The 26,203-nt window shown below is 45.2% G+C and overlaps 1 protein-coding gene across 1 annotated transcript in view; it reads right to left on the minus strand.

Moving 5' to 3' along the window:
- GRIK4 (glutamate ionotropic receptor kainate type subunit 4) overlaps positions 1-26,203 on the minus strand; it is a 95,291-nt gene that overhangs the window by 32,570 nt on the left and 36,518 nt on the right. Inside the window, exons 2-6 of the mRNA XM_010215193.2 lie at positions 21,873-22,037; positions 16,184-16,281; positions 13,761-13,926; positions 9,783-9,961; positions 7,330-7,383 (exon numbers count right to left, since the gene is read on the minus strand). Of these exons, the coding sequence (XP_010213495.2) occupies positions 7,330-7,383; positions 9,783-9,961; positions 13,761-13,926; positions 16,184-16,281; positions 21,873-22,037 (662 nt within the window). The remainder of the gene's footprint in view (positions 1-7,329; positions 7,384-9,782; positions 9,962-13,760; positions 13,927-16,183; positions 16,282-21,872; positions 22,038-26,203) is intronic.

Genomic DNA, 26,203 nt, shown 5'->3' on the forward strand with positions numbered 1-26,203 from the left:
CTCAAAACCATACAATACTGGGGCACATAGGACCAAGAAGCTACAATAACTTGCACTCAGTCTACATCCTCCAAGATAGGGTTGAAATCCACCCACCCGTCAATAAGGTAGAACCCATGTGCTAACCATGCCTGTCCATAGGCCAGAGATGGACTCAACTGGTGGCCTTTCTCAGTCTTTTACCTGACAAGCTCCATAAGAAGGCCAAAAAAGCCCATAGAGTTGCAGATACTTCTCATTCCTGAACCATAGTTCTTGCTGAGCAGACCTAAGGTGTACGAGAATACTTAGCAGGAGAAATTTTGTACTTAGTAGGAGCTGCATCACATGAAGTTTCTCTCTTAAAATAGAAAATAGTGCTTTCTTGTGGTTTGTAGACCAACTCTCTGTCAGGGCAGCAGGAGATTCCCTGTAACAGAAAGGCTACAGTAGATCTAAGAAAATGCCTAAATGATTTCAAGTGAAGTGCTGCTCCACCACCATTTGCAAACTGTTGATATCAGGTTTTAATAATTAAAGTAGGTCCCCCGCACAGGGCATGCCTACATGGCTCCCACCCCATGGCCAGAGGGTCTCCTAACACCTCTGCAGAGAGGGTGCTTTACAGAGCCCTGCTCCTACGGTAAGATGACAGGACTGCAAGAAAGGAAAAAACACAAGCAAAAAGGGAGAACTTCTCATGTCAGTGGAAACACTATTCGACAAAATGCCAATTTCCTGGAGAAGAGTCCAGCCCTCCTTGTCCCATTAGCAGGAAATAATGGTGCCTTCTTCACTAATTTCTCTTTTGCTAATTGCTAAAATGGAGCGAGAAGGTGGGAGTAATAGTTTCAGAAACTGCTGGATACCCATTCTCTTCCATCACTAATATGAATGTCTTTGGCTCGGTGGACTACGAGATCTCAGCGAGCCTAGTCATTTTTTATCTTTCCTTCCTGTGCACGAGGGCACGTAGGAACAATGTCTGTAAATCTCCAAAACGGGGAATTACAAGACTATTGCAGTACAGCAAACTCCTCCGAGAATGTGATCAGACACAGGATTAAGTGCATTTTGGACACAACCGCATTAACGTTAGGTAACATGAAATTGCCTGTGAACTATTGATTCATTTGAATGATATTATCCCTCCTGCCTTTTTGACAGGTTATCCATTTCCACCTGCGCCCTGTCAACCTGCAGAATGAGGGCAGATGGCTAATGAGGGTCTGGGTGCAAAGAGAGCAGCAGCAGACCTATTAGTCCACTTTCTCCTTAGTTTTGGCTATGAATTCCTTTAAGACAGGAGTCAGCACCACTCTTCTCGTTGTACCAAGGGGGAAACTGAGGCACAACTTGCCCTGATCAAGCAACAGAATGGTCACAATGCTGAGTGCAGAGCTCCCGAGTACAGCCCCAGCGCTGTGATCACTACGTCACTGGGTCTCCTTAATAGGGGTTATTCCCAGTGCCCATCCAGGCTCCTTGCAGAGTCTGCGGCTGGACAAAACAGCTAAGGATAGATGCTGTGCATGCTGCCCATGGACTCAAAAATCCAATTCAAATGTTAACAATAGCTTTTTTTCCCAGCTCACAATTCCAGTGCGAGTTTTGGTCAACTTCTGTAGCTGACTCTCTCTGCATCTGTCTTTTTCTAGGCAAACCTCCAGCTACAGAAAACCCTATTTCGGCTGCTGTCAGACTCGTAAAGCATCCACTCCATAACACAGGGTTTTGCACAGGCTGTGTGGACCCAATTCCCTGTGCAGTTTCCCTTTCCTTCGCTCTGCTCTGGCTCCAACCTCCTTCCTTTACATGCTTTTTCTGTCAGATGTGCACCAGAACCGTGTGCTCCATCAGAAACCCTATTCTAGAGCCAAAAAATTCCTCTCCCTTGTTAGAGGGTCAGTAATCACAATAGGTGACCAGAGCTTTGCCCTCCATTTCAGCCCAGCTCCTTAGCAGAGTCTTGTGCCAACTCAAGACACAAGGACAATCATGAAGGATCCTTCATTTCAGGTACACTCATTCTGGCTGCCTGAATCGTAGCCTTCTCTGGACTTGATTTTTAGAGCGCCCAGAAAAAGTCAATATGGTGGTTTGTGAAATCTCAGAAAATGCAGGCCCTTAGGGTGTGCAGCCAGAATTAATGAACTTTTACAAAGGAAAAAAAATCCCCAGGCTTTGTTCAAATCACAGCAAAGTCTGCCGCAGCACCAGGCAATTACAGCGTAGATTTTCTGACTTCTCCTACAGGGCTGCAGCCACTAAATATGTGCTGTTAAATAACAACACTTAGCAATTCTATGGCACTCTATATTTTCCAAGTGGTAGGCACACATTAGCTAATTGAATACAAAGGGGTTCCCTGGGAGATGGCACTGGAGGAGTTATTAGAGGATGAAGTCACTCTTGGGTTTCTGTTCCTCATGCGGCACTCAGCCCGCATTCTCCCTCTACAGCATCAGGCAAAACCTTTGGAGTGACCTCTCAGACCTTTTAGCGACATTTAGATCATTGACAGAACCTGCCTAAGAAAATATACACAACCAAGCTCTGCAATTCACATTTTTAAAGCTGTGAGCTTGGATTTTCTAGCGACGCTATCTATGAGTTACGATCTGCAGATTTACAGGCTATAGTCTCCCTCCCATTACGAATATAAACCCATAAGACGAGAGCATATTGCTCCATGCAGGTCGCTGGACTCGCATGGTCAGACCGCGATGCCCCCGATCCTGACTGGGACTCGGCACCCGCAGCCCCTCTCCAGCCGCAGCCAGCTCTGGCAGGGGGAATCCTGCAAAATCTGATTGAAATTCCGCTGCTACCTTGCCAGTTCCACTCTGGTTCTCAATAAAACAACATCAATATGCCGCTCTTCACATTGTCACTGTCAGCGGACTTTTGCAAAGCGCTTTATGAATGTATAAAATCACTAGCACAACCCTGAGGTTTTATCTGCCAGGGAGTTACTATAGCCACAATACAGAGGAGTAAACTGAGGCACGGAACAGTAAAAAGCAAGCAGTTAAAACCTGGGGATTAAAGTGAGTGACATTCCCAGAGGTTGGTGACTTCCCACCCTGCCTTCACGAAACAGAGACCCATGAGAGACCCTGTGCCACTACCTCACTGCTGACCTCATGTGGGCAGGAGCAGGGAAAATATCCACCCTGGCCTCTATAGGTCTTGCTGCCTTTAGGGGCTGGGCTGAGTCTGGAGGCTGAGTCTGTTAATCATTCCTAAGCTGCTGTAAAAACACACTTATTTATTTCCTGAAGTGGACAATATTATGCTAAGTGCTTTATGGTTTTCTTGAAGGGCCCAGTTTATTTATTGATAGAGTCAATAAGTTTATAATGGGCCATATGTAAAAATCAATTTCTCTGGAAGAAAAAACTCATCAGAGCAACAAATTGTGTCCCTTTGAATGGGTATGTGGATGGGGAAGATCTATCCAACATACCATATTACTTGGCTATTCATGTAGTTAAATAGGATCTGTGAACTCAATGAACTTAGTGGCAGTTTAGAGGAACTGTCCTTATATAATCTGATGGCTCTTAGGAAATTATTGCCTCACTAATCCATCACAATATGTCATATGCAAGTAAGGTTGAGTCTGGCATGCAAGGAACACTATTACATTTGCACTTTAGCAAAATACTTTGGGAAAATCTGTGGTAAAAAATATTTACTCCAACTTCTCTGCAGGGAGTGTGAGGTTTGAAGAGTGACAAATCCCCAAAGAGGGATCAAATACTAATACTGGTACCTGCAAAGTATCCATCTTGGAAAATACAGGATAGGGTCTGAAGAACCAACAGAATGAGGCTGTATGTGGGCAAGGGAAAAGGAAGAGATTTGCTCTCCCAGTAGAGTTAATGGGCTGTATGTAAGAGAATGATTTACTCAACAACTAGCAATCAAATATAGGACAGACAAGGAAAATGATATATAAAGAGTACCCAAGATTGGTGAGATAACTCAGGCAGGGAAACAGAGATGTAAGATTCACAGCTTTGTCAAAAAAATCCTTTCTTCACATTAACTAAAATAAGGAGAAATTGCTTTGGCACCCTCACAAAATCTGGACGTTCATCTGCCCTGCTATCGTGTGCCACAGAAAACGTGAACCATAAATCCAGGGAATGGCTAGGGCTCTGCAAAAAGTTTTGCATCAGCTACTGGAAATCTGGAAGGTAAGCAGGTCTGCAAGGTAAAATATGTCATAGGATGACAGAGAGTTCGAGCTCTTGAGCAGCCCTAGAGAACACGAGGGCGCTGGGGAAGCTTAGATGGGCAAGACCTACACATAGCAGGGGGCAAACCCGGCTCGTGCTGAACAGAGACAGAAATGCAGGTAACAGGAGCAAGGTGGCACTGAAATACCCAAAATGGCACCAAGGAGACCTAAAACCCTGAGCTCTGCTACTCCACTCAGCTAAGAATCTTTAGAGCACTTTAACTCCACTCAGCTAAGAATCTTTAGAGCACTTTATCTCCATTTTAAATTATATCATCTCCCCTTTTCATAACATCTTACTGCAGAGACAAAACATGACCGAAATTTGTGATGCTGTTTGGGTGATTTGGACACGGGGCTTCCATCCTGTTCCAGGGGTGGTATCCAAGCTCAGAGTGCCATCTTGAAAACCTCATCCTAGAAGAACCACCACCTCTTTATAAATCACTAACAAAGAAAAACAAAACAACAACAGCAAAACTGATTTATCTGGTCTCTGGAAATTGAATACAGCAGCTGTTTTATCAGCAACAACACCTTCGTGCAGTATTGTTGGAGAACTAAACTAAATCCAATGAATAGATTGCCTGACTCAAGGCACTAGTAAAACTCCTTTACACCTTCTTCCTTACAGTAATAATTTTAATTGTTTCAATTATTTCCATCTAATCTCCTTGATAGATGTTTTGAAATTTAAAACCAGCCCAGAGTCCATATGCAAAAAAAAAAAAAAAAAAAAAGGCAGACAAAAACGACAAGCAGCTACACAGAATTAACAAAGCCACTAGAATTAATTCTAATACAGGATTTTAGATGCATCCAACATGAGTCCTGCTCTGCATTGCTGTTAATTTCAAGAATTTCTAGACTAGGAGAAACAGTAGTTTTCAATTCACAACACCCAGCCTGTAATTCTCTATTTATGCATTGTCCTTATTATTATTATTATAAATCAAATTAGTCACTGTAGCCTCAGGTTTTATCCCCTCTTCTCTTGAATGGTGTCCAGCTCTATTTCTCAGCCACACAAATTGCTCAGTCTTCCTCCAAGGAGGAGGGAGCCGAAAGGCTGCCAACTTCTCCAGAGACCCGAAACACCAGTGATGGGCACAGGGAAGAAAAATACCACAGAACGGCTTCGCTCTGTGGTTTTCCTTCGGACTCCTGGAAAATCTGAACTTCTGTTACTACCAGAGCCGAGACATAACTAGCTATCGGGTGGGATAGGCTTATTAAATAAAATTAATGCTAGGACAGAGAGAGAGAATTCCCATCTACTGCCTGAGGGCAGGTGTTTAATGCAGCATTTTATCCTCTTTTCTCCTCTTTCTGGCCTGACATATTTTACCATCTCCAAGTGGTTTAATGCTATACAGACTGTCTATTTCTCTTCTGATGGGTTCTGCCTCCATTTAAAGTCATCTTTTTGCTCGCTCCCCTTGACAGCAGTTCACTATGATTTTATCTTTTCTATTAGGCAGTGATTGCAAAACCTCAGAGGGTTCATTAGGAGCTTGATAATCCCTCTAGATTTATTAGCCTAAATTGCTCACTCCCATCTCTCATCCCCATTTAAATATTACTAATTTCCTTAACCATCTCTTCCATCTGCCCAGGTTTTGCCCGATGTCACCTTTCTTCTTTTACGATCCCTGTCAAAAGTCTGGTTAGTTTTGCTGAGGGCTGGTCTTTTGGACAAAGCTGTGAAATAAATCATGGTAAACAGATTTATCTCCTGTGAGAGTGAATATCCAGCAAGCTCATTTCTCTCTAACCTCCTCACTAATGCAGTACCAGGTTTCGAAGACAAATTTCAGCTCTTGATTCATACACAAACGCTAACCAAACTCACGCTAAAACTAGAACCAGAATGAGGTAAGTAATTTTTTAGTTATTTCTGTTGTGCAGGCACCATACATGAACATAGACTTCATTGTGCTAGGGGATATGCAGTTGAACATCCTTACTCTTTGCCTTACAGCAACATTCACACACCAAATTATGAATAGGGGACCACAATATGTTCCAAAGAGTTCAACATTTTGACCAGGAAGGGAAGGGACAGTTGCTGCCATTGACCAGGTCTCTAAGCAGCACAGCCGTGGTCTCATTTGGAGCAGGGACAGGAGGGGAGAAATGACAATGCAGCAACTTGTGGGGGAAAACAGAGGCCCAGGGAGCTATGTCTCGCCAGATTGATATCAAGCAAGGTTAGGACCTATGGATTGAATGCCGAGCAGGAACCCGAACTCTCTTAGTTCGGGTGGAAAGCTTGTGGGCAGCATTTTTCTCTCACTGACATCTCCTTCCACTCTCCCTGTTTCCATCCCATGTCCCCATTGCTCTCCGGGCTTTCAGCCCCTCCATTTCTCTCCTCCTCCCTCCTCTTCTCCGCTCTCCTTCCTACGCGTTTGGCTCCATCCGCTCCCGTCTGTCTCCCACCCAAACACAAAGCGTGATTCAGCTCTCGGCTTTCCTGGCACACACACGCGCTGGCATAAATATTAATAGAAATTAGAGAATATGAGTATCATTTGGGGTTGGAAGGCATCTCCACTTCATCTTCCAGCCTGTCCTGCCCTGCTCAGGTTTCCATCATCCATACAGCAGCATTAATAGGCAGGTATCTGCTCTCCCCAGGGGTAGCATTTCCCTCATCCCACTTGGCAGCTTGTTCAAGAGCTTTGTAGCTGCTGCAGCAAGAGAAGTTTTCCTAATGTTTATTCTGGGCTTCCCCCTGCTGCTGCCTAAGCCCATTACTCCTTGTTTAGCACAGTACTCAGGGATTTAAGCGCACGATCCCCCCATTAATGTTATTAGTAGCTATAAAACCAAATCACCAGGGGCCGCATTGAAAAGATATAGCCTGCTCTGTACAGGCAGCAGGAAGATGGTGCAGTGAGAGCACAGCACTGAGCCAGCAACCGCCTGGCCCTGTTGGTGGTTTCTGAGAACGCACACACCTCATTGCACAGGCTTGGAAAATCCCATCCGCAATTGTGCCTATGGATACCGCCTCTGCCTGCCGCTCTCGCAGGGATCAGCTGCCATTAACGGGTCTCTACCCGCGCACGGGAGAAGAGCCGAGAGAAACGTCTTACCAGATTAGTGAAGATATACGTGTAATAGGCAGACGCCATCCCCAGCTCAGCTGCCTGTGAAGGAGAGGGAAGGGGATTAGAGCAGAGACTGACAACCCTCCGTCTCGATTCCTGCAAGGAAGGGACTGGCTCGCGTTTGCATTTCCACCCTTATCGTGCCGCACAAACGCTGCTGTCTCCTGGCAAGCAGGGAAGGGTGGGACACAGCAGCACCATTGCACCTGGGAAATTAAAGTCCTGGAGACCAGTTTTTCAGCAGGACTGCACCTGCCTCTGAAACTAGGAACATGGAACTCCAGAATTTAGGCATAGTTTTCATGGGCAGAGAAATAGACAGCAGAAATACATGGAGACGGAAAGAAAAGGACAGTTTAAGCAGATTTTTCTTTGAGATGACCTGTTCTGGAGACCAAAGACCAGACCATCAAAGTTTTTCTCCAAAACCTGGATTCTCAGGACACAAACAGTTGGTTGTGGGAACAGACGCTCAGTAAAGTGGGGGATTAATCTGCAAATCTTTCTGAAATCAGGAGCTTCTGTTGCATTGCCAAGCACAGCTGGTCTCAAATCGTGCTCTGGACCTCGGCAGAGAGGCCTGCATATGAGCTTAGACCATTTGGAGGCGTTGAAGGAGGGATGGAAGGACCAAGGGGAGCACCTCCTTCCCATTGCCCCCACTAGCTGGAGGATGGACACAGCAGAGAGCGAGTGAAGGAAGAAGGTTCAGAAAAGAGGGGTCTCAGATTGCACCTTGACCTATTCCTGTGCATTAGCTTTCCCTATTCCCCTACAAATAAATGCGGTGGGTGCTGTACTGAATGCACATGCTGCTTTTTGAGGGGCTCTACGAGCATCTCTGCTCCACGGCACCCAGCCAGCCCGTGTCCCCAGCATGCTGTCCAGGTGCTCACATGGAAACCAGCACCCAGTGCCGCCTGGCACCAGGTCCTTCCTTCCCCCTTCCAGGGACAGCGATCCCGTCAGCTCTCCCTCTGACCTACCTTGAAGCGGGTGCGTTTGATTTCAAGGGCAGAGCATCAATCGCAGCTCGCTCCATCCTTGCTCCCGGCCGCCTCATGCATGCACTGCCAGGTGGGAAGCCCGGACAGGCTGGTAATCTGGGAAGCAACCGTGTGGCTCGACACCATATGTGGCGGGCGAGAGATGAGAAATTGCAACTTCTCTCATTGCTCAAGGCCAGGAAAGGTCTGCTGGTGAGGTCTGACCACAGGCACATGCACATCTATGGTGCATTTTCCTTACCTTTCCTTGCTCAACCTTTGGACTGGAGAATTTCCCCTCTCTTGCTCTGCTTATTTCTCTAAAAGGAAACCACTTTCCAGGCTCCCCAGGTACAAGAAGTCCCTAGATAATAAGCTTCTTATTTTTTGCCCCTTTCTGCAATCCTTTAGGCAGGAAGGCTTGCTTAAATTCTCCAGACCTGCCGAAAAATCTTGGCGATCTTTGACATCCTTATCGGTTGCAGCAACAACGTGCTCGCCAGCGGGGAAGGGAGACCGCGTGTGCCCAAAGAGCCGCTGCCGCACCAGGGTGGCAAGTCACTATGGCAACAGATGGAGGGGACGGCCCACAGGAGCGAGGCAGCCTGCGACTAGCTCGAAAACTAGAAAAATAAATTAAAATAAAATAATAATTAAAAAAAAATTAGTTGGGGAGGGCCAAAACCTGCCATCGCCCCAGCTAGGACACCTTTGGAATGTGATGAGATGCCTCACTGATTTTGGCATTTCCAAACAGAAAATTTGCATTCTACCTTGAAATAACTGCTCATTTAGAAGTATAATATTATATTCAGTGGATAAAACCAGTCTAATGGTTTCTGCTGGCAGTCGGCAGGGCTGAATTTGATACATGTCAGGGCCTTTGAACGACTGCCTCCTTGCTAACGAATGCATCCAGGACACTGTGTGCAGCGCACGCAACAGCAGCCACCCTGCACCATGGGCTGACTCCATCTCCTCCATCCTGCCTCTACGCAGGAAAGAACTCCCTGTTCCTTCCAGAATCTGGGAAACTAGGCACAACTTTAGGCTCCATCTGGAGACGCTGCTCACTTTTGAAGGACTAACTAAATAAATGCTAAAAGCTGCGGCAAGAGACCATTAAAAATAAACATGACTAAAATAAAATCTCAATTAATAAGATAACAAAAAGGGAAACAAAAAGTTAGAAACATACTTCAAGGGGAAAAAAAAAATACGATCCTCCTGCACCAACTGACTAATTTCAAAGTGCTAAGCTAGAACCCAAATATACGAGCTCAGAGCAATTATACCATGACTTCTATAGATAGCAAATTATTTTGCCAGGAACTCTACCAGCGGCCAGGCTACTCCTTTCCCAGGAGACATCACATGCAGCATTGCAGCAGGAATTTTGGCATTTGAACATCCCACAGTATTTGCATGTGCGCACTCGTAACAGACACATACCTTCTGCAAAATGGTATGAGACATGGAGGCATTGGCATGTACTATGATGGTAGCTGTCTTGTCGTCTCTGATTTCTTTTAGGAGCGGGGTAGGGTCTCGGCTGTCATCTAGCATCCGGACTGAAAGGGTATCCTTGGAAATGAGGAACTGGCGAAGCAACTTCTCTAGGTTTAAAAGGCCTGGAAATAAAAGGGAAAATAAAACAGATTTTTAAAATGGGTATTTGGTTCAAAGAGCATCTGTCCAAGGACCTGTGGTCACCCCAGCAGGAACAGTCCTGCACTAGCTCCACACCTGCATGCTGTAAAGCTAGGGTCAACAGGTGATATGAAAAGATGGAGCTTCTCCAGCTGTTCTACAGCTTCCTGAAAAAGTAGCTTTGAAGACCCTGAGGGAAGAAATAAGATCCAAATTCCCTCAGGACTGCACAATTTAGGTATGTTCTCTGTTATCTTATTGCATGTGGGGGAGTTTTTCCAGTTATCATTGGCTGTTGGAAGATATTTCTTCCTTGTAAGCCTTTTCATTACTACCTCCTAAAATAAGCAGGCACAACCTGACACCTTGGGAGATCCTGGAGCCCTGTGACAGGGAGATGCTAATTTTCCAGGACATGTGTCCCTGGGGATGAAAAGCTCTGCAGTGTGTCAGATGAAGCAGAAATCATTTTAAGAATACAAAATTTGGTCTACATAAAAAGAGCAATGGAGTATAGTCCTAGCACAGGACAGACTTAATTATGGATTGGGGATTCCTAAAGTAAACCCCTAAAACTACAAAAAAAAGAAAAGAAAAGAAAAAATAGTAGTAGTATGTTTGGTGCTTCACAGAGAATTCAGGGAGCAAAGTAAGAAGGTGTTTGCAGACCAGTGGCTCAGTCAGTGGGCAAGGTCTCTGAAAATCCACTTTCTACCCCCATATCACATCGCTCCTCCCTCTTTCTTTCCTGCCATTTATCTTTCCATATTCCCTATATATCCACTGAAAATTCCCTCATGCAAGACATGAGCAGCAGGGACCAGACAGTCACAGAAAGGGGCCATCGCTTGGGTTAGCTCAAGACTCTCTGAGTGACCTGCAGAACTGGGAGCTACATGTGGCCAAGAAGGGAGCTAAAGAAAAAAAAAAAATCAATAATTAGTGAGCATGCACATGAATGAGACCTGACTTTCCTGGACTCGTGTCTTATTGCCTTTGGCATTTCTGACTGAAGTTTCCTCCTGCAGTTAGGTAATTGCAAGGGCTCCTTCCAGCATGGCTTCTTTGATGTCTAATAAGAGATCAAAGCTCCTGCTGCAGCTTTGCTTAGTGAAGAAAACATATTTGATAGAATCTCTTCTATCCAGCTGCTTATTTTCATGTAGGAAATAACCCCCTCTGTCAAATTTGATTGACCAAACAGGCCGCCAGATTTAATCATTAGCGAGACACAGACAGCTACATGGTCATGCACATCTTGTTCCTATAGGAAGGCAGTTTAAAAAAAGAAGGGAAAAGTTGAACTAAACGAAATGAAATAGTGAACAGTAAAAGAACAGAACTGAGAAGAATCAAGGCCCAACTGGAGAAGAGACAAGAAAAGAAAACCTTAATTTCCAGCCAGAGCTCTTCTCTTAACCTAAACATAGCTTTGACTGTGTTAAACAGTTCATTCACCCAGAAGGTCCAGGGATTCAGAAAAGACACAATGCAGCAGATTAAAGCACTGCTTTCAAGGACTCCTAGCACTTCACAAGAGTAACAAAGCAACATATTAAAAGGGCTGCATCCTAGACAAGGAACCTCTTATTCACAGTGAAGAGTTTTCCAGCAAGCCAAATTTGCACAGAACTCTTTACAACGCATTGCCTCTTACCTTGCCCCCTTTTTACAGGTAGGAACTGCTAAAACAGCCTTAACCAGGACTTCTCTGGATCTCACAGACTTCACCTTTCCCACAGGTGGGGGAATTTGCTCTGCACAGAGGACACGCAACGCAGACCCTACCTAAACACTTTTTTTGGGGTGCTAGCTTAACTCAACTCTAAGTTTTGTCTAAGCCCTCCACTTGATTTCTGTAGGATTTATTTTCATCTTCTTCTACAACCTACATGGGATCAGAATGGTTGCTGTGAATAACAAGCTTTGTTCGGGCTCAACCTGACAAGCTGTGCTGCTGCAAAACTGCAGAAGACTTTAAGAACACTTCATTCCATCAAAATCTTGGACCAAAAAAAAAAAAAAAAGAAAAAAAAAGAAAGAGAGAAAGAAAAATAAAGACAGGAATTTACCCAGCTTTCTGACACTAGTCTCAATTTCATGGCATTTTGCACTATACTTCTTAAGAAGCAGGAGCAATGTTAGATGCAGCTCCCCAAGCACCCGCTAGCAAACCTGAACCTGAATGACAAGTCAGTGACATGAGAAGACCTGTCCCAATAACTGATGCCAGAATGCATCATTAGAGCTGCACTAAGATCCAGGTACCTTTGCCTTTCTTTTCCCTGGGAAAGACTCAGGTTACAGTGTATCCTAAACATTGAGCTACCCAGGAATACCACAGTAAAAAAACTGGATTGATTCAATTAAAAGGATGTTAGTTTAATGCAAGCAATTTGGTTCCCAAGGTTTTTGATCCAGTTAAATGAAGAATCAAATTAATAGCATGCTGCATTCAATGGAAAACACCTGCATGTTTCTGCATGCAGCTGTGGAGGAGGGCAGGGATCCACAGAGATGAGATGCTGGGCTGATGCTCCGTGCCCGGCAGCAGCGCGAGGGCAGACTGCGAGCGTGCTGCACTGCAGGTGAGAAAACCCAATTATCTACCTTCCTCCCATCTATCTTGTTTTTTTTTTTTTTTTTTTTCTCCTTCTTTAAGGTTAGGGTTACACAATGAAAAATACCAGCATTGAAAGTAATGTAGAAACATTGGCATGATTTTAATTGCAACATTTTGGACCAGGTCCTCTGTTAGGGTACCTCTGAGGCTACCTATTGAAGTCCATTTCCCGATTTTTATCAGCTGAGGATGCAGCCTCCCCAGGGTACAAAAAGCCAAATGAAAAGTCGAGGACTCTCTTACTCCAGTCTCTGTGCAGGGGTCACCCACGCTGCTCTGTGTTACTAGCACATCTGGAAATGCACGTAGAAAGGATGCTGCCTTTCCTACATGTCTGGACCTACAGCCAAAGGCTGGAATAGCATCTGCTGCTAAGCTATTGCCAATGCCCCCCATTGCTCATGCAGGATCCGAACAGTTTTTCATTTGGGCTTATTCGTTCACTCTAGTACAAATGAATTCGACTATAGCCTATGTCCTACACCTATTTACATGGTGACCTTAAAAAAAAAAAAAAACCCTAAAATATTAAACCACAACAAAGCAAACAAGACTTCAAAACAGAAATAACAACAAAAAGCTTTCCTCTTCCCGAGCACTACGATGCAGAGCCTGCTCCTGCCGTTTTCAGAGTTATGCAGATGAACATGGTCTTGCTGAGGTGAAGGCTCCAGCATCCTGATGCACAGCTGCCAGCATATGTACAGCTGCAGAGCTCAAGAGGGTGGGCAGTGCATCGACTATTAATCAAGTCCTGCAATTAGGCCACAAATTCCATGTGGTTTTGGGAAAGACACATATCAAAAAAGGAATACTTGCCTGAAAGAACCTCGTGAAACACGCTTTAGCCTTTTTTTCGTCCCCATTTCAAAAACCCATCTGGGCAAACAAAAACGCTCCTCAAATGGTCACACGGTCTCTCCACATCCCCTTTCCACCTCTCGCATGCGCCAGGGACACCTCCATGCGGCAACAGGGTGGAAAACCTGCCCGGCAGGTCTCTCTGTTCCGGGTTGTTCTGCCTCCATAGGCAGGAAAACAAACAGTGGGACTGGCAGTGGATTCTCCATGGCAGGAAGCACCAGATACGCAGAGGGCAATAAAACCCAAGGTAGGCAGAGCAGGGAAATGCTGAGCCCCGCCTGGGAATGACTTACATTCAGCTTTGGCACAGATGAGGCAGGCAGTGGTGCAGTTGAAGAAGTTGAGGATTCCTGCCACGGCCACGCTGATGTCCGTGTTGCTGGGGTGGAGGTTCAACGTGGTGAAGCGCTGGAGCTGCAGCTTGAGGAACTCCTCTGGCGCCACTTTGAAATGAGGAACCTGAGCGGGGAGGAGGGAAAGAAAACATAATTAAAGAGGAAAAAGAAATAAAAACAAGTAAGTCTACCATAAAGGACCTTTGGTGTGAAATGCTCAGCAGGCAGAAAGTGAAATATCCCAATAAAACTACAGAAGAATCACCAGAGTGAGGAAAGGAGGGTGGGATTTGTGCAATGGCAGAGGAAAATTATCACAGCAACAAGAAGCCCTAAGAAGTGGATCAGGAAGAGTCTTGCTGAGCCACTCAGAGCAAGGCAACGGGGGATGTGATTACAGCACAGGAAACCATTTCGGATGAGTTCAATGTAATTAGCTCGGGTACTAACTGTAACCAGCTCCACGCTTGATTTTGGGCTTGCTGCCTCAGTCAATGCGGAGGATGCCTTGCAGGCAGGCAGTTACACAGCCTGTTTTGGAGACCCCCGGACGGCTGCTCTTGGGATCCCAGCTAGACAGATGACGTGTTCCCAATCTGCCTGTGCCAGGGGTACCAACGCGTCGTCAGATGATTAGAAGAGATGAAGGGAAGAACAAGATGACCCCATGCTGGTAAGGCTCAGGAGACGGAGAAACAGATGTGGCAGCCAGAAGTTTGGTTTTTTTTTTTTGTTTTTTTTGTTTTTTTTTCAGCAGCAGTGAGGTAACAGGTGGCCATAAGGCAGGCAAGCTCCAACGGGACCATAAACGCAAGTCCTAATAATACGGTGCTTGCCATTAATAAATCAGAGCGGGCGGCAGGAGCGGAATGCTGTTTCCTAGGGAATAGAGCTTCCTTCAGGACAGCTCTGCTGCACACCCGGGCACCCAGGAGCTGGCAGGCAAGGAGATCCAGCAAAAATACAGGGATCTGGCCAAACAAGGAAAACTAACATTGTTTTCCTTTTGCTGAATGAATTATTTGGAGGAAAGAGCAGATAGTGAAAGGGAAACACCTGCTTCTGCTTCATTAGAGGAGTGTCGAGTCCTCTCCTCTTCCACCATCAGTCCTTGTGGAAGCTGTCACCCCATGCCTCTCGTCTCTCCCCCTTTGCGAAAGGCTGTTAGCAAGTGGTGATGGCTGCTTTATTGACAGCATAAGCTGCTGGGTTAGTAACAGGAAAGTTAAGGAGTAATAAGCTGCTATCTGCCTTGATTTCACTCAGCAGTCCTCACCCGGAGCTCTGTTAGCTGCGGGGAGTTGACTATAAGCAACAGGCAAATTCCTTCGACTAAAGCAGACAGGAGAGCTACAGTACAAGCCTACGGATTATGCAGATGGAGAGTTGCAACAGCCACTGCTAACAAAGGATGGACAATCCTTGGAGCAGCTCAGGAGATACAGGTTCATTTCCAAGTTTTATCACCAGCTCCTTGTGAACCTCAGGCCAGCCACTTCATCCTCCCATGCTTCAGTCGAAAAAATGTGGATACTGTTTAAGTGATGGATGTCTGCAAGTACATTGTCTCTGCCTGTGTTGCTGTATAACATTTAACTCAATGGCACCAATTGATGCTCCTGTGACATAAATCACAGGGAGTTACTGTAGGTTTACGCCACTAGGAGGGCAGATGGGATCAAGCTGGAGAAACAAATACCTAAGAAGTGCACTAGAATTTACCTTTCATTTCTGAAAACAAAAAATGAAGAGACAGATGAGATCAGACTGCATATGAATTTCAGGGGAAACATACTTGCAATCTGTTACCGCAGAGTTGTCTTTGCCTGGGATGGAATGCCTGTCTGGGACATTTAACTGCAGAAAGCACTACAAAATACACTCAAGAGACCCATCCTGCTATAGCCGAGAGCACTAGGTCTAAAAGATCTCTTCCATCTCTTTAACACTTGTGATTCTCAGGGAGCAAAGAACAGCACTCATTTGTGAATGCAAGCTATTTACAGCACTCACTTCCAGACACTCCCCCTGCTCGGAGGCTTCAGAGAGCCCACTAAATGGCTAAGAGATGTTATCTGGATTTAAAAGGATGAAGTATGAGAAAAGAACTCAATTTCTTTTTCCCAGAGCAGAGCTAGATCAGTGCAAGATGGTTCAAGGCTTATAAAATATTAAATCAGGCACACAGTCGGACACAGATAAAAAGGGTTTGCAGAGATGGAGCCGCAGCAGGCAGGAAAGGGGGTGCCGCTTTCCACAGGGGCTGCACACAAGGTCATGTCACAGCCAGGAAATACCAAAGACGGTTTGAAGACTTTGGTGTCCACCATGAGCGGAGATGACAACAGAGAATTACCCTAATGCGGGACGTCTCCACTTACCTCTTTCTCCCCGCAGATATTGCTGATGATAGAGCTCGAAGCTGGACTCGAGGAAGGTCCTAAGACGCCTACCACCCCTTTGGGAAGGATCTGGCACACTGTGGGCACCAGAGAGAGGAGATACGTGTTAGATGAGACAACTTCACCCTCAATTTCCAGTTGGCAACGCTGTCTACAGCACCTGCCTTACACAAAGGACACTCGGTGCCATCTCCTCCGTCACACAACTTGTCACTCGGCCTACATACGTCACCTCTCTACCTTTCCCCTCCAAATCCCACCTGAGCTCAACCCTGAGCTCCAGTAATGCCCTATCTTTGACTCTGAACTATAGTCTCTCACAATTGTAAAACATTCCTCCTTAGCCCAATCTGCTTTGCTGCAAGGACAACATTAAGTACAGTTTATGGAAGATACTGAACACAGCAGTGACCTAGCTTTAAAGCATCATATCACGGAAAACAAACTCAAATGATTTTTTTTCCCCTCACCCTCTGCCAAGATTAGTGGTAATATGAGGATTGCATTATTGTTTTTCTTTCCCTTCTTTTTTTTTCTCTGGCAGTACTTAATCTTCTGGCTCCATGCCACCAAGGTTAGCAGAACAATAAAAAGACCCTGACAAAATGAAGAAGTTAAATCTCTCCCCTCAAGCTTTGTGGCTGAAATTGCAATCTTTTTTGTTCCTTTAATTCACAGCACAAATTTAGCCAAATGGCACTCCAAGGACTACCCCAGCTGGTGCCACCTCCCTGATACAACTCCAATCAGCCAAATGGCTCAGAAACGCTCCTCTAGAGACGATTGCCTGAGAAAAGCTGCACAGACAGAGGTGAGAGCCTTCGAATCCCAAGATGCAGCAAGGGTCACTTGGACCATTGCTTATTTGGGCACAGCAGACCAGCTGCCCAGGCCGCACACGTGGGTCCTTCCTAACTGCACAACAGAAGCCACAGTTACCACACATACACACAGCCACAATCCGTACTTTAGGTCTTTGGCTTAATTAGCAGACAAGCTAAAAAACCCAATCAGATGAGCACTTCTGGCCCTGGACTCAGTAAGTCTCTGTAGTCTAGTGGCTAAAATGTGAAGCCAAAAGCTGAAGACTTCGTTTGTGGATCTGGGGAATTGGTTTTACTTCTCTACCTAAGAAAGAGGACAGAAATAAGAAGGATGCTAGCACAATTAATGGTGAAATTTCAGTTGCTCTCACACGCAGACTGCCTTGTTCAATAACTCCATGGGTAGGAGTTTTTGAAGTGTATATTTAGCACAAGCAAGGCATACAAAATTAATCCAGAAATCCTCTGACCCAAGGCCAATTCCACAACTGCTGCTCTCCTGCCATTTTCCTCACTACAAACCTAGAACTGGTGCTCTTGGAGGTCAGGAAGACTCAGTGATCTCTACCCAAGGCCTGGACTTGTGGACTTCACCTTTCTGCTTGGAAAGGTGATGCAGGCTTTTTGATAAGCAAGAGCTAAGAACACACTGTATACCTACCATCGGTCTCTGCGTGAAACTACCAGACAATCAGGCTGAAAAAAACACTAACTACTAGATCTCTGCATCAGCAGATCCCTAGGCATACTAACATCCCTCACTTTTCACAGAAAGTGCCAGTGATATATCCAAACATCTTCTCTGGGGTTTTTCTCCCTTCCACATTCTCACCCTGCACCAACTCAGCCTGCCACAGCACTCGAGCAATATTTCTCTGCAGCCTCTTGAAAGGAATCGAGCACTTGCTTTTCCTCTGTGCTTAAAAAAATTTACAGGCACTTCCACCTCTTCAGCAGTTCTTTTTAAACAAGAGGCCCAGCAATTTGAAAACTCTGCGCTCTAATTCAACAGCCCTTCTCAGTCCCTCCAGGCTGCAGCCAACCCTTGGGTTTCCTGCATTGAGCATCAAGGAGGAAGGTGCAGCTCAGGGTCTTGTTTATCCGCAGGACACGGAGGCAAAAGTCCTGGGGGAAAATTTGCTGTGCACACAGGAGGAAGTTTGGCAGACACCTTTCCTCTTGTCTCTGCTAGCTGAGAACAAAACGTGGGTTAAGTAGTCATAGCAACAGAGTTGTAACAACTGTCAGAGAAAAGAGAACCCGCTCATCACTCCAAGGGTGAAACCTCCAGCGGAAATGAGGAGAATGAATGGAAACGAAGCAGAGATGCCTGAGACAGAGGTTTAGACCGTGGTAGCAGAGCTTCTCTTGCAATGCAAACACATTTCCTACTGCAGAACATTACCTAACGCTGTTGGCCTCAGCAAGGAGAAGAGGTTTCACCCTTCACAAGCACTTGCAGGAATGTCAGTCCAGAACCAAAAAATCATCCCCAATAATGTGTATGGCCACTTCAGTGGCATCATCCTGCAGACGACATGAACTAATCCAAAAGCCACATGTACTGGCGGTCCCCATGCCATGTAACCCTGTTCCTATTTCAACATATGGAAGCCATACCAGCAGTACACTGTGCAGGCGAGGATCTTGCTCCCTGCTCAGCTCTGCAATCATTCAGCTGAACTTCACCTGTACAAAGCAGGGCTGAGGGTGCTCCAGGGAGAGCATCCCCAACCAGCGCGAACCACAGCATCTCCCTCGCTGCATGCAGCTACCTGGCACAAGGGTTTAAAGCAGCATGCAAAAACCATTCCTGTCTCTAATTGAAAATAAATGAGCAGAGAAGGTATGCAATTACCTGAACATTTCCATGACTGCAAAACATATCAGATGATCTTGAAGGACAGGAAATGGTCAGGGCTCTCATACTAAAACTGACCAATGCATGAACAGAAGGTGCTGGGGAGAGACAGTTCCCCACTCCATTTGAGCCAGCGGTCTCTGAATGCACAGATCAGGCTCTTTGAAATGTTGGCACGAATCAGTGAAAATTAAACCTCCTCTGACTTCTGACCTGCCCTGAGATGTTTGAATTAGCAACAGAAAGCATCTTCCTAGACTCAAAAGCATAAGGAAGTCAGAGATGGGGGGGATAAGTGGGAAAATCCACCCCCTTTCTGGATCTCAAAGGGAACGAGGTGTTTTAGATAGAGACATGATTAAACAAGCCATTTTGGATCTCACTAAAAGGAGTTGAAACATCAAATACACAGAGAAAACAGACTTTGCTTACAAAGGCAAAACACCTCTATCCACATCCTTTCACCAGAAACTTATTTCAAAACACAGTAATTTACAGATGTTGCTTACAGGAACAGTCAGTGTTTGTCTACCTGCATACATAAAGCTGAAATAGCAAATCATGCATGACTGTGATTAAGATCAACTCATTTTTTACCGCCTGTAGAAATTGTGAGTTTTATGCACCCATAACAGTTACATGTCTGAGTCAGTCAGAAGAAAGAAAAAAAAAAGGAAAATAGCTCAACAGTAAAATAAAAACTAACTCACAAAGAGTACTTCTGTGAAAGCATTAACTGTATATGAAAAATCACCGATGGGACACAAGAACAACATTCCTTGCATCATTCAACTAGCTCTGATACTTAAGAATGATTCAAACAGTGTGAAATTTGAGAACACCATTAAACAGACAACAGCTTTGCAGTCACAAGTTAAAACATCTAAACTACTTTTATTAATATTATGTGTGATAACAAGAATCAGTGCTGAGTTAAAGCCAACAAGGTAGCTATTTGAAAACTATGATAGGCTTGAAATTTAAGTTAAGGATCTGGTTCTCCTCTGCTATCAACAGAAATGAAATATAACTTCAGTGACATTAATAGCTGAGCCACACAAAATCCAGATTTTTCTTCTCATGAGAAATACTACAAGACATCTTTCGCTCTGGAGAAAAGGTAAATAGCATATTGCCAAACCTTCTGTGAAATCTCACTTCAGCAAAATCAAAACATTTTGCTCCAGATTCTAACTTTTTATATTCAGTAAGTCAAAGTAGACAAAACAAAGTAAATCACCAAGTGAAAATTCAAAATGGAAGATTATTTTCTCATTTAACTCATTTCTATTTTCTCCCAAGACACCACATTTGTTGAAATCAACACATCCTTGCAAAATACTTCCTTCTCAACAAATTAGTATTGTATTTCCACAAAGCAATAATTCTGAGCAACATTACTTGGGCACAATAACAAAGAAATCCATCTCAAGATCTTTACCACAACCCTGGGGTCACTTTGCAATCTGGCCAGTTTCCTGAGAGGAGGTAAAATAACAGAAAGAACATAAAGAAGATTGGTGAGAAAGGAAAGAACAACAGAACTAAAAATGCTGCTACCATTTATTTCAAAGCTAGAAACAAAAGGGTAAAGCAAACAAAAGTGGCAATTTGCTCACTCCGTAGGAGGTTTACCGGGACATCTGGGATAATATTGAGGGGAAAAGTGGGAGTGGACCTGGAGGCACCCACACAGGCTCCCTCTGTGCCTTCTGGACAGGCGACCAGGCCACTGGGACTGGATTTACCCTCTTGCTGTGCCAGCCGAAGAGGAAGCAGCCTGGGCTCAATCCTGGGCTAATACATAGAGCAAAAAAAAGTGGGAGACGCAAGGGATCCTAAAAGGGGGAGGGAGAGCTGCCGCTTTCAACGCTCCCTGCGAAGCTGCACAGGATAATTTTCATTTAACCACCTCACGGGCGACGTCTCTATAAATAGACACGCAGGTACTTGCTGGAGTGTGCGCTGTTAATCGAACGCTGCTATAACTGGCACATGCACTAATTTGGGAAAGGCAGCAGCGACCTGAGCCCCGCTCCGGAGCGGTGCTGAGTGCCAGGGTGCCCATCCGACCTGCCGGGCATGCAGGCACTCAGCACTGTGCAGAACTGGGGCAAAAGCCATGTAAAAAGGAAAAAACCCAGCCCCGTTTATAAGCACCACCTCAAATTTATGGCACTCTGCAGGTTACACAGGCTTGGAACCAAAAGCCACGGAGAAACTAATCTAAAACTGCTGTTATTTGAAATGATTTCTGAAAACTTTTCAAGCCTACCTTTTTTTTTTTTTTAAAAAAAAAAAAAAGAAAAGAAAAAAAAAGAAAAACTAATAGCCCTCTCTGGAACTCTAAAGGTTGTCTTAAATGTTATTCTGAAGGAAAATTATCCTATTGCAAAGGATTTTTCCCACTTACACATAGAAACTATGGCTCCTGAGAGGTCTGTGAGACACTGGTAATCAAGTTTTCTTATTCATAAGCACATGGATTGACATATTGGGCATCTGAAGGAACACCTATACTAGAAATCTGTTTGTACCGAAGGCATCTCAAGCGACACAGAATGTATATGGCTCTTTCAAAAATAGCTCATTTTAACGCATACCATTTTGAACACGACTTGAAAATTCCAGTTAGTGCATAAAGTAATATAACCACCCTGAACTCGCCCACGGCGTCTCTCACCTGCAGCCCGTGAAGCTCTGCCCAGGGCATCATCAACATCTCCTCCAGCCTGACCTCGTTTTATGGACATGCACCTTGGAAGAAGGTGCTCAAGCCAAGTCACTGGATCAAAGAGTGACAAAGTCTCCTGTGGGATCAGGATATGCCCGCAGCCCTGGCTCACTGCAGGATGCTACACTGCTAGCTTGGACCAAAAGTGGTGGTTTTAGCCTACGTATTCCCAGGTGTACAAAAAAGAGCATGCATGGACTGGAGGCCCCGAGGAGCTCGCGGAGGCCGCGTGCACACAGAAGGACTTACTGGTTTCAGCCGTCTCATACTCGCTGTCCCGCAGCAGTTCGAAGATGTCCACCTCCACCTTGGCCTTGCCCGCTCTCTCGGGCGCGCGGTTGATGCGGTTCTTCGCCAGGGTGATGGACAGCCTCTCGCCCCTGCTGCACTCCATCGGGTCATCCAGCACGGCGGCTGCGGGGAGCAGGGCACAAACAAGAGCCGTCAGCTTGGGGCAGAGCCCCGTAATCCCCAGCACCCTTCCAGCGGTGTCAGTACGCCTGCTCCCGATGGCATTTTTATTAGTGCACCCTGCATCTCTCCCACACGTGGCCTCCCCATCTGCTTCCCCACCACCAGGCTCGTACACTGCTGCGTTGCCTGCTCACAGGGGCAGAGCTCTAGGCAGCAGCCCCAAGCTGGGCCATGGGCTGGCAGCGGGGTGTGCAAACAGCATCCCAAAACCCCTCCGCCATCCCGCTCCCTGCGGTGCTGGCACGCCGCCGGCACAGCGGAGCAGCCTTCGGAGTGGGAGTATTTCAGGAAGCGGGTGGGCTGCGGTGGGTGGGAAGGGACAAATATTTTTCAAACAGAAAGCACTTGACTCCTGAACTCAGCTCCTGGGCCTGCCCACTCGAATCCGCGCCAGGCGCAGGGAGAGAACGTGTGGTATTATTTTTGTTTTCCTGATAGAAGGCAAGAAAGAAATTGGAGTCAGGCATTAATCATGGTGTTTCCTTATGAGCTGGCAGAACTTTCTGCACCCCGGCAGGCTTATCCCTGCTAATACGAGATCTCATTCCAGCACGCAGCTATTCAATCTTATCTGAGCAGGAAGAGCATCCTTTTTTGTTCTGTGTATTATAAAGGCACCAGTGCTCACCTTGTTTTCCCAAAACCATTCTGACAGGAGTGATGCCACTCACAGGAACAGCTCAGGGGTAACCAAGTCCTGGCTCGGCTCCGAATCAGACCCTGCACCGCATAGGTTGGTGATATGGGGATTAGCACGGCTCGGTCGGATGGTGTGTGAGGGAATATGGAAAAAATTACAGCAGTTGGGTGCCTTTTTAGATATGGTTTTGAAAGGCTTGTTTTTAATTATTATTATTTTTTTAAAGACAGGGAGAAACAGAGTAAAACAATAAAACAAGTAAATCGACTGGCAGCTAAAAATCAAGCGTGTTGGCTATCTCCTGGAAGTGTGCATTTCTCTGCTGCACTTCCAAAACTGCCCAACCATTTGACCTCAAAGGAAGCTTGAATCTCTTCAAGCGGACTTCGCGCAACCATCAGACCAGAGCATCTACCTATCCACCACATAAGGAGGCACTATCAGTGCCAGACAACTGGCTGGGCACGGGAAGCAGAGGAGAGCGTGTGCACACATCTGCACAGATGTGCAGCTGCCTTGCTCCTGCCAAACGGATGCACCCTGGGCTACACATGCTGGTCCGCTCAGGTGCCTTCTTTTCTTGCCTTTTTCCCCTCTCCCTTTCCCACTCTATGACACAGGAGACACAGGCTTGTGTCCCAAGGTGGAGGTGGCACTCACATAAACCAGCTACTAATCAAGCTACATTGTAGCTTCCCATGCCCCTGCAGAACCCACTCAAAATTGGTCTGCTTGCATTTTGGGAGACTAGTTAGTTTTGCCAAATATTAAACCGGTCCACAGAATAGACTGGGTAATGAGGCTGAACTAATCTTTATTTATTACAGCTAGTGGATGAAAAAGGTCATTTAATGTTTTAAAAAAAGGTTCATTTTAAAACTTCATGTCTTGGGATGCAGTGCCAAAGCTCATCTAATAGCAGCATCATTAAGTATGAACTAAAATCTTTATTTAAATTCCCTTTCATCCATTCCTGTCTATTAAATATGTGAAGATGCATCAAGCAAATCTTTAATCCTGAAAACTTACAGTCAAATCTTTGAACTTCACTAGCCTCAGAAATCACTTCTCTCCTCCCCATCATAATAAATGTCTCCAATTTAGGGTACCTTCTCCACAAATTATGAGCAAAATCCTTCAGAGGGAGTCAGGAACAACTGGCTCTCTGATGCCTGATTGAGCACCACTAGGACTTCACAGGGACTACAACTCAAACTGCTTCAAGTGAAGCCAACATGGGCTAGCACATGCCGAGCGTTTCTAAAGAGCTGGTTGGAAACATCTTTTCCCATGGGACATTCTGATCATCACAGATAAACGTCCCTTTTATAAAAATCTATGTTTTAACTCAATATGCCCAAATTTTCATAACAACCAGTGGAGAAAGCACAAACCCAAGGGGCTATAAACCAAACAATTGTATCAATTTAGATATTGCTCTAAAACAGCTAAGTTACAGCTGTTCAAAACTTAAGCAACAATTGACTTTTCAATTGCAAATTTCCATAAAGCACAAATTTCTAATTAAGCACTCCAAGTTAATGATTAGACAGCAAGAACAACAAAAAACCACCTGCAAAACACCAGACTACAGGGAGCCAAAGAAACACTAAATGACATGACAGCGGTCACCCCTCTGAAGCAAACTCGCTCCATCTTTTCCTTTTAAGAAATGTCCTATGGCAAGCATGATGGGGAAGGCAAGGCAGGAACGTGGCCATTCACTCTTTAGGGCTGATTGCTTTATTTTAATTCCACTTAAACGGAGCACAGCTATGGCAATGTGAAAGGTAAATACTTCAAAGTCTTTTGCCTTTTCCCCTCTTCCTCTGCGCAGAAGGAAGAAAGTTATTCCTCCCCGAGCAATTCATCCCTCCTCCATGTTCCTGGAATTGCTGACCAGGGACAGCAACACTGTCATCTGTGTGGTTTTAGAGGTGTCGACAGCTGTCTTCCTGGAGCTGAGCTGAGGCAGAGCAACTCATCCTATTCAATGCACCGGAGGACAATGAGATTCCATCATTTTTTCCATCCTCAGCTGGGTTTCAACTAGTGCTAAAAGAGCAGCCAGGGTCAGTACGCACGCACGCAACGAGCCTGGCACCATGGCATGCCTCACTGCCTGGCACTGCTTCCTCCATGGGGCTACCAGGATCTAACAAAGTTGCTTTTTTAATACAATAACGTGGAACAGATGCTACTGGGAGTTTTATGTAGTATATAACAAACAGTGTTCAGCTGACTTTTCCCCATTAAGTTTATTAACACTATTAACACCCACTTTTCCTCATATACTTTTCATAACATTGAAATGTAAAGCCATACTGAACAACGCAACAGCCATCTCCAGTCTGGTGGCTTGAACATGTAGATTTAACAGGGCAAATTGACTGGGCAAACAGAAGATATTTCACTTTCCCTAACCTCTCTTCCAAGGTAAAAAAGTTATGAATCTGAGGTAAGGTCACACCTACAACCTCTTCTAATTTATATTACAAACACATTCCTCCAAATCCTTTATGTTCCCACAGCAAACAGACTCTCAAATTAAAAATTGCAATATAAGTTCCACCAGATTTAGGAATGCACATAGCAGAGCTAATACCAGCACCTGAATGGACCTCTTCTTCTCCAAGCCAAGAACCTCTTGTACCAAAGAAACACCCCAGAACATACCATTCCTCCACATAGAGATGTCTGGCTAGGACACACCAGCTGCAGAAGATGTCCTAGGGTGACAGGGCTCATCTCCAAGCCCTCTCCTGCTCCTGGGCATTTGTACTCCACTCTCCTATGGGCTACACTGCCATCAGGTCCAGGTCCCACCTGAAACACATCCTGGCTTCACTCACCCCAACCAGCTCAGGAACCTCAGTAACCAGGTTCATCTGTGAGGAGCAGCTGACCAGAAAGGGCTGCAAAGTTGCCTTATTCTGCAAATCTCCCTTGGCTGGATTTGGTATCAACCCTACAGGCTGTCAATACAGTAAATTCTAAGAAATTTGCCAGCTTCCTCATTATCTGTCAAGTACAGCTCCAGTGGAGAAACAGGTGGGATTGTGTTTCCATTATAATCTCTGAAGTGCTGCTTAAAAATAAAACAAAAAGTCATCAATGCAGTATTACTCGGAGAGGAAAAAGGATCTCATGGAGAGGAAAAAAAATCCTTAATAATATAAACTCTCCCCTTCACAAAGAGGCTTGATAATGCTTGTTTGATCAGAGTAGCAGAGGGCTATTTATCCCTCTTGGCCAACACCTAAAATCTGCATTTAAATGGAGCTTCCTTCTCATTTCTGCTATCCAGAGAGAGCCAATTCAGGAGAGAAAGAGAAGAGGAGCGATGATGGAAAACAGCTCAGGGCTGTTTATTTTATGCTGCTTGAAATGCATTTTCTCTTTCCTCTTCTTTAATAATTGCTTTGTGTACACAAAATCAAAACAACATTCCCTCAGATGGAGAATT

This window comes from Tinamus guttatus, unplaced genomic scaffold, assembly GCF_059628265.1.
Source record: "Tinamus guttatus ecotype Peru unplaced genomic scaffold, ASM5962826v1 Tinamus_guttatus_pri_ptg000093l, whole genome shotgun sequence".
Classification (NCBI taxonomy): domain Eukaryota; kingdom Metazoa; phylum Chordata; class Aves; order Tinamiformes; family Tinamidae; genus Tinamus; species Tinamus guttatus.